Here is a 9,619-nt window from a genome sequence, read left to right as displayed (position 1 = left end):
CCTTGACAGCAAAATAAGAGTATATTTTACCTACCTCTGAGTCAATTTTTGTTAGATAATTTCCAAGAAGTTTCTGTGAATAAATTAAGATATTTTATCTTTTTTTTAAAATATATATTCTAATGCCAGACAAAATGTTTTTTTAGCCAAAATATGTGAAGATCTGAGTTTTAAAAAGGCATTTTCTTTACTTTTACCATATAAAAACAGGGGGGGAAACATTTGGTTTAACACAGCATCAGTTAGAAGTCATAAATTTAATCTTCCTTTAGTTAATATCCAACTTTAGTTTCAGAAGACAATGAAGTGACTGAAAAGATAGCCAACTAATGACTATCATCTGCATATATAATCATACTCTGGCATAACTTTGACACAGATAGAAAATACAAAGGGACCTAAAATAGATCCTTGGGGAACACCTTTAGAAATTGCAAAGCAGCGCCGAGAACAAAAGCTCCTTCTCAATTTCTAAACCAACTCTGGCATTTCACTGAACCCCATAGAGGAGACTACCTGATAAAAACATAGTTTATGTAGGCTTTGAAAAATATTTTATAAAAAGACGCCAACAAGACAAGAAAAAGGGGAAAATCTTTATTTAAATCTTTAATAAAGTTACACAATCTCAGTTCACACTCAAAGAGGAAAGTTTGCTGAAGAACAGTAGGCAACTACAAAGACCAAAGGCAAGGGAAGCTCAGTTTCACAGTAGAGATTACAGATGACATCCATCTGTTAAAAAAAAATAAATAAATAAAATAAAAATCAGGCCTGCTTTTGCTGATAAGTCTAGATTTATGTTTTAACAAGTTTAAACAGCACTTTAAATTCTGGTTTATTTTACTTTATTTGCTGCTGGTGAGCAGATTTTATCTATCAGCAGGGCCAGCTGTTTCCAGTCCATGAAGATGTTCAACTGTCCTCGGTTTCTACAGAGATAATTTAAAGTTTTATTATCCCAATTTCTAAACGACAATTAGGTGGTTTTTCCAAAAAGTTCAAAACAGGACAGACTGGAAAATGTTCAGCTCTGGTATTTCGAGGAAACAAAGTTATTTAATGGGAACCAGAATGTTTTCAAAGCAATAAAGTTGAACTCAAGGTCCAACCACAACATTTGTGCATTTTTCATAAAAACAAAAACATAAAATAAGTAAAAAAAAAAAAAGAAAAAAAAAAGAAGATGAAGCCATAACCTGCAAAGGATTTCATCTAATTCACAAATTTTAGTCATAGAGAAACGAAAGCAAGACAAAAATAACCTTGAGACCAGTTGAAAATGGGATGTAACAAAAAAAAAAGGGTCCTCATATTTCTTGTGTTCAGTGTGCATGTCAGAGCACTGAATGTAAACTTTCACCTGCCAGGCAAATTGTATAAAGGAACCAGTGATGGAGGACAGAATGAAACATGCCAACAGACAGCTCCTGTCTGTTTGAGGAATAAGAGTTGTTAGGAGAGCCACAGGAGCCATTGATGCATGTTATGGCTTTTGCTTGACAGGTAGAACCCATCTATACAAGATGTTTTCAGGAGGTTGGTCATTTTTGGGTGGAAATGGATTTTTAAAAAGGGGGAGAGAGAAAAAAAAAGAAAAGGAAGAAATCGCACCTATTTTTGGCATCACGAAGAGTGATACAAATTACCATTCGAGCGCTTGTCGTCATTTTGCAACCCAAATGGACAGGTGGCTGACAGAAAAATAGGCTAAATGCAAGACTGTCTCTGCACTTTGCGCCCGTTCAAGAACGGCGGGAAGAAATGTTTTCAGGCAATGTCATACAGTACAAAAAAAATAAGCACATTTCAGTTATGGCAGGTCCTCCTTCCTGGGCACTTCTTTTTCTCTCCAAGCATATTAACAACATCACCTTCAGTTTACAGTGCCTTCCAAAAGTTTTAATACACCTTGACCTATTTCCCCCCCCCCCATTTTGACACCTGCCAACAAAATTCAGAGCATTTTTGAGGATTTTTTGTGAAAGAACATCATTTATATAATATTGACAATTTTCTAATTTAAAAAACAAAATAGTTTGCATAAGTATAAAATATAGTATAGTAAAAATAATGCAAGCCCAATCGCCTTCAGAAGTCACTGATAAGTGAAAAGAGTAACGCATGGCTACCAGCCTAATCTGACAGCCCAGGTACAGGAAAACCTATTAGAAAGACCAACAATAAGTCTGTGGTTACCTCTGGGGGAGCTGCAGGGATCCACAGCGCAGGTGGGAGAATCTGTTATCAGACATTTGTGCCTTTGTGGCAAGATAGTTCATAGCAGCCCAAAACGATCCCTAAGAGGAAGCTACAACAGAACGATTCAGAACAAATCCATGTCTCATCGAATTGATGTTCACAGACACTCCCATCCAGTCTGAGCCTGAGCTGCTTTGCAAAGAAGAGCAAAAATGTGCTCTTCAGACGTACAAAGCTGGAATAATTATTAATAATGGTAATTGTGCTCACCTACCACAAAAATCCTCATGCAACACAATGATGTTTGTGGAGTTATTTGAAAAAAATTCAAGAGGTGTTAATACTTTTCGCAAAGCGCTGCAGATTGACGGACAGAAAAACAACCTGATCGTTTCCTAGCAGAGTTCGAAGGCAAGACGTATCCGTTTCAAATGTCATAAGGTTCTTACTTTAAAACAGGAAAAAATAAAACGCTTTGGGACATGACAAAAAAAAAATGTTTTTATTAGTGGTTTTTGAATGATGCAACTATATCTGACCAAGTGAAACCTATCACATGATTGGATCTCAATAAATAAGGTGATGTGTCCACAGCCATCCCTTCTTGTAAATTTTGTTGACGCTCTGTAACCGAACAAGCTGTTATTTATTTTTTTTTATTTTTTACTCAGAGGCTCCACCAGGCAGCCAGTCCAGCAAACGACACACAGAACTCAAAGGTAGAGGACGAGTCGGTGCTGGAGGGGCTTTGAGTGGTAGTGAGATGAAAAACAAAGGAGCAAAGTAGCATCACACACACGTCTTTGAGTTTCATGTCACTGACTGAGCCAATCATCCTCCGTCCGCCGTGTGCTCCTGCATTAATCCGTTTTCTTCTCCTCGGGATCCTTTTCTCCGGCGTCCTCCTCCTCTTCGGGGCCTTCCAGCTCAGCGGCCTGTCGCTGCTGCTCCTCTTCCTCATCGTCCTCTTCTTCCTCCTCGTCGGTGAGCCCCTCCCTTTTTTCGTCCAGGCCGTCGTCTGATTCGGCCGTGCAGATGCCGTAGCACATCAGGCTGATTACCCCGAGCGGGAGGCCGAACAGGAAGCAGCCCAGCAGAGGAGAGCTGCGAAACACGGACTGGTGTCGGAGGAAGGGAGGCAACGGAGAACAGAAAAAAAGGGGGGAAAAGAGGGAGAGAAAGACACGGTAAAGGACAGGAGAAAGAAGTTAGATTAATAACTTTACACTCCGGCATCCTATTTAAATGAGCACACACTTACCAGCGGTAAAAGCCATTAATCATCTACATAAATTAACATTCGCGAAGATTCCTTTCGTGAAACCCTTCCTTCTTGTCTTAATTAAGTCTGGATTACCCAGGCAAGGCAAAAGGCTCTCCTGTGGGGTCCAAGATCTCAGAGTGGATTCACTTTACAGCGAATATGCTTTTTAATGGTCCCTTTGATGGTAATTTACACTCAGACTACCTTAACAAGACGCTCCAGTGTGTTAGCTGTACACAGTGGTTGCATAAAAGGTGCTTCTCTTTTCCTCGTTAAATTCAACATATGATGATAATAAATACAAGCTCTGTGAAATAGAAGACAGAACTGTCTGGAATCAGAAAACTTCAAAGAAAAAAAAAAAACAAGCTCAACACTGTTTTGTGGCCGATATGCAATACATCATCCTGTTAACTTTCTAAACTAAAACAGAATAATTTATAATTTAATCCATTCCTGTCTCAAATTTACTTTCAAACCAAGTGAGACATCAAAATGTCCTGCTTTTCTAATTATCCTCTTCATAGTTTCTTAATTAGAAAAGACCAGATCTTGCTTTTGCAGTAAGTTAACTTTGTGTTTGTAAAATTTACAACCGCATGGTTAAAACTCATTTAACATTAGCAAATTCAACATGGACGACCCCTAAACCAAGAGAAAAAATGTGAGAATTTTTAGAATCATAACTTGAATTGAAACAATGTTTCAAATGAATGATCTGGTAAGACTGAAGAGACCTATGCAAAAATAATTATTGCATAGGTATATGCTAATATCGTCATATTTGCATATGACGATATGCTAATTATAACTTAAACCACTTCTGAGTTAAAAGAAAGTTATTTCATTCTACTTTAAATACTTGATTAAATTGTAGTAAGGGACAAAAACAACCTTGATGTCTTATTCAGGCCCCATTGGTAATCTATCATTCAATTAACAGTGTATGTAACCATTACACTTATAGCCAACAGTAGATATTTACATTATAAGAAGATGCACAACCATGTTTTCCCTCACCACCTTCTCAACATGCTAACTCTGTACAAACCAATTTTGCTGGTAAAAAAATCAGAAATATACCAGAAGCTTGTTTATGGCTATCAAACGCACATGGTTCACGTTAAACTAGCAGATAACGTGAACCAAATATCACTGGTATTATGGATATATTTGAGCTTGCAAGTACAATTTCAACTGCCTACAAACCAGCAAAAGTCCACACCGAAGTGAACTTGTGCAGGAATAGTTTGATTATCCATGGTATCCGCTACATCCCACTGGTAACAACAATACTGATTGCTCTCTTGGATTTTGGGTAAAATATAATGAAGCTGCCAACCACAGTTACGCACGTGAACTGTCCACGATCGCTTTTTAAGAGAAGGCTGGATGCAAACACAGAGGAAATAGGGGTCAGTGGATCCCTCATCTTAGTTTTGCCTCCTTATCAAGCTCTGCTGTTATTTTTCGACTCCCTCTCGCACAAAAAAAACAGCACATACTATTAATGTATCATTTCGGTGTGTTTGAACTGTGATGAGTCACTGTTTATCAAACATCAAACCTCTCAATAGATGCCATTTACAGATCAAAGTATATCAGCTGAAAATGCTTTTAAGCTTTAGATGAAAACACAGTTATCTAGTTATTCATTTGAACTGCATCACCAGGTTTTTAATTAGCAGATCAGAAATAATTGGAAGGAACAAAAACAGACTTTTTTTTTTTAAGCTTAATTTGTGTTTGGTTTTTCTTTGTACATTTTTATTATTCACTTGGATGTTCTTACGTGAAGCTAATGCAGAACTGCAGAGGTCCTTCAGTGACAGACTTCTGCATCCTAAGTGTGCAAAGGAGCATCATTATAGACCCTTCCTCCCAGCAGCTGTTTATCAAACACTGCTTCCAAAATCAGTGTTCACTTGGCTGCTTTTATTAGCAGCTTTTTGGGTTTCTCATAAAGAGTCTATGGTTTTATAGACAGATAACCATTATATAATTTTTTTAATTACCCCACTTTGTTGTCCATTTATTTTAAATATAATTTTGGGCGTAACTGTATGGGTTCCAGGATTTATGTCCAATGAGAGAATACCAACATACTTCCCTAAATAAGTAAAACTGTATTCTAATTTTCTCCTTATTAGAACACTCTGCACATTATAATTTACAACACTAAATTGGTTCATACAAAACCCATACAGAACTCTACAAAATCTTCTCCATACCCTAATTGAGGCATTTTCTATTATTGCAAGTTCACTTTCTTCATTCTGCTACTTTTTTTTTTCCAATTTCCATACTGCTGCAGTAAAATGTACAATCCATCATCTCCACTTTAAACCTCAATGCAGAGGTCAGCTGAGAAGATTTTTAGTCCTTTGTGAAAAATGTATAATTTGACGACAATATCACAGATAAAAATAAAAAAAATACCCAGGAGGGAGCATTTGGTCGTAGATTGTGACTGCTACTGAGAATTGGAGAGGAAAATAATTCAGGTTACCTCCGGTTATTGCTGATGGAAAAGCGATGGTAATCGGCAGAGCAATGAGACAGTAGATGAGGTAAGGATTGGTTGCACTATGCCAACTCGTCTGGATATGACTCACTGGGCTTAATGTTGCTTCCTCATGATCCCATCAGAGATTCATTTAGATAAGCTCCTTGGCGTCAGTGTGATGTCCATTAACCGTTTCTGTTCTATTCTGGTCATGCTGATGCTCACAGCTCGCTTATTTTGGGAAACAATAGTAGGTTGAGTTTCATTTCTTTCCATTTTTTTACTCATGCCTTTTACATATGTGACGTAAAAACAAAACTCTTGCTTATTATTGCTGTGTAAATTAATCAAACTTGATCTTTCAACAAACATATTCCCACAAATCCTACTTTGCATTTTGACATCAACATGAACTCCAGATAATGTTCACCATCATTCGTTGCAATTAAATATACTTTAATTACACATTGGCTTGATTCTTTGAGCTCCCAATGTCTAGCATGCTTTAATCACAAATACTGATGGATAATAGCGGCACATCCTTACAATGTCCTTGGAAATAATTTCTAAACAAGGCGGAATAAATACACTTCAACCCATCGCTTCAACTTCTATAAGATGTGTTAACCTTAAAAAAATTACTTAAAACTGTCATTTTAAACTTTTTTCTCTACCGTTTAGTCCCAGTTTGCTAATATTTTTTAGGCACAACCGTCCGTACAGTATGAGTCATTTATGTATGTATTAGTGGAGAGACTTGCTAAAAAAGATTTATAGAGTTGATTGCAGGATCTATAATTAATGAATTGAAATTAATTTTAGTCAAAAGTTACACACTGACAACATAAGCAACATTTTCAGTAAAAAAAACAACCTTTTTGCTGATAAATTATTGAGGGTAGACATCCTCCTGCTGGAAAATGAAATCAGCATCTCTAAGAGGCTTGTCAACAGAGGGAAGCATGACGTGCTCCGACATGTCCTGGTAGACAGCAGTGCAGACTTTGACACGGCTCCCTAAATCATCAATGATTGTGAAAACACCATACCAGATAACATCTCAACTTGCATGCCTCTAAACTCTCTCTTCAAAATATGAGACTTGTATTTCCAAATTAGGATGAAGTTTACTTGAGAATCAGTCCAGTCCTTTTTACTTCTAAATAGATGTAAGACACTTTAAATATTGCGTCAGGGTTTAGGAGTGGATCACCACAAGGAATGAGGCCATAGAATTATTTTATCATCAAAACTCCCCGCAGCCCCATGAGAAAGTCCTCCCACGCATTCAGGCAAATATTTTCAATTCCTGAGGGATATGGGCTCTAAATATAAACATACAAATGCTACACTATTAACTCAGAAAAAATAAGAATTATTCAGATTTTTATGACCAAGAGGAACTAAAGCAAATATTTCCTTTTCTAAATTTAACTAAAACAAGTGTTCTTTATGTTACTGGCTGCTTTTCTACATCCCTCCGTAAAGGACATGTTGGAGAGCAGTAATTCGTTTAACCCAAACGCAAGTACTGGTGTGTGGACTGTAATGCATTACAACACAGCTGTGTATACATTCCTCTCACACCCGTGAGCAGTATAAACACTTGCTCTCCCAAAAAAGCTACTTAGGGCAAATGTGGGAGGAGAAGCAAGTCCAACCTCCTGTCCCTCTTCTCCTCCCAGTCTCACTGCTCTGCTGCTTGCTTCTCTGCATCCATGCGATGTTTTCTACCTGCTCTCTATGCTTCCTGCATAGCATTTACACTGCTTACATAAACACAGACAACGGCAAGTACAAAAGGTAGCAAAAGTTTATATTTAGGTGGAAACCTGCTTTGCGTTAAGGTCTCTGCACCAAACGAGAGACATTGTAAAATGGGTTGAAATACAAAGAATGTCAGATGGTTGGTTTATCTCAATACATGTGAGCTGCAGCTCAACATATTGCTGTGACGGGTGATTGTCACTCTAATATCTTAAACCAATAAAAAAAAAAGAGTCTGAAATGGTTGAAAAAGAGATATAAACATCTAAATTCTGTGATTGTTTAGTTCCAAGTGATGGTTTGGAAAAGCCGTGGCTCACAGACACACAAAACTGAAGTAATGGAGGGAAGAAATAATAACTGGAAATAACTTTTTTTTTTTGTCTTTTACCCAAAGGGTTTCACATCAAAACCACAACTTCTGAAATTATATATTTTTTCCTCATAAAAGCAAATGAAACCACAACTGCTCTGTGCTTTGGAAAGTAATCTCTGACTGCCATCATGCAGCAGCCTGAGCCGAAATCTCAACATCTTACCATGATGGTGGACCTGGCATCAAAGGCCACGCGTTTGATCCGCTGGATGAAGCCGTCACCACCGTATGCCTGCAGAAAAACAATTCAATGAAGACAGAAGAGCCACTACAGTCTTAGAGGAAAACAACAACAATCCAGTTCTTATTAGGATTTATGTAAAGGACTTTACATATTGCTTTATTTACCTGCAATTTTAAAATATGCATTAAATGCATGCATCTCCTTCAAAGGATCATTAACTTCTTGAAACACTCAACACTTCAGATGCAAAAAATCTGTTTCCTTCAAATTCTTTCATATTTGCTTGTTGACTTTACTGTGCTAAACAGCCGGTTGGGAGTGTAAGCATTTAGTCGATAGATAGAAGGGTATCTGCAGATTACAGCAAGAAGTCAAATTTAAGACTTTTTAAGACCTTTTTAAATGCCACCTTGGGTTAAGAGCAAAAAAACTATAAATATAGGGGATGGTTAGGGAAACGTGTTGCAAAACAATCAAGGATAGAAAAAACTGGGGTCTGTTTGTGGTTCTTGACAACATCTTTGCGATTTACATACTGCAAAAATATGATAAGTCATGTGATTAACACGTTTTCAATAGAAATTTGTATTTCAGGAAAAAAAATGACTAAACGTCCCCAGCTTTAGTTCGTGTCCCACGTTTCAGCTCTGACCTCATTTGCCTATAAAAGCATCTGGGCTTAGAAATGAATGATGTGTGCTGATGCTAATTCATCAGGATGTCCAGTTAATTAGCTCTGCCCCAAACAGGACCTCAGTAAATTAGCTGGAAGAGGGCATGAGGCTAATTTTTCGGTAGCAGCTGTTGCACACTGAGCTTCTGTTGCAGGGAGATGGATGCAGGAGTTTTCACAATGCTTTTTATAGAACGCCGTTTGAGCATTTCTTTCCCTTACTGAAGCATAAGGGAAAGAAATGCTTTTCAAGTATAGAAGAGTCGAATGCTAAAGCTGGTCGTGCACCACAATAAAAGGGAGTTCAAAATCTTCTAAAAATAAAAAAGGGAGTAGTGGAAAGTTGGAACAGACCACCATCCTTATCTTTTTATGTCTGAAGCAAAACTTACCATCTGTAATCTGTTCAGAGATTTTATTCATTAATAGAGGAGGGGGGTTCTCCCCTTCTTCACGAATTCCCTGGAAACCCACAGCAGAATACTTTCCAACCACTATTATTCTGCGTGCGTACACATGAAGCCCGGACCAGCCGTGAGAGAGGTAAACATTATGGTCATGATGTGAAAAGCTGAAAGCTGCTCAGGCTTTGCCCGGAACCGGACGACAGAAAACTGCAGGTTTCTGCTGCTCCCCTTTTTTGTGGG

At 37.7% G+C, this 9,619-nt stretch overlaps 1 protein-coding gene across 1 annotated transcript in view; it reads right to left on the bottom strand.

Annotated features, from left to right (window-relative positions):
* Nucleotides 1-582: 582 nt before the first annotated feature.
* Nucleotides 583-9,619, bottom strand: part of tmx3b (thioredoxin related transmembrane protein 3b) — a 44,433-nt gene continuing 35,396 nt past the window's right edge. Inside the window, exons 15-16 of the mRNA XM_007565951.2 lie at nucleotides 8,279-8,347; nucleotides 583-3,320 (exon numbers count right to left, since the gene is read on the bottom strand). Of these exons, the coding sequence (XP_007566013.2) occupies nucleotides 3,063-3,320; nucleotides 8,279-8,347 (327 nt within the window). The 3' untranslated portion in view covers nucleotides 583-3,062. The remainder of the gene's footprint in view (nucleotides 3,321-8,278; nucleotides 8,348-9,619) is intronic.

The sequence above is a fragment of the Poecilia formosa genome, unplaced genomic scaffold (genome assembly GCF_000485575.1).
Source record: "Poecilia formosa unplaced genomic scaffold, Poecilia_formosa-5.1.2 Scaffold184, whole genome shotgun sequence".
Taxonomy (NCBI): Eukaryota; Metazoa; Chordata; class Actinopteri; order Cyprinodontiformes; family Poeciliidae; genus Poecilia; species Poecilia formosa.
Note: the sequence above shows the minus strand (reverse complement) of the source record. Positions and strands in the feature narration are given on the sequence as shown.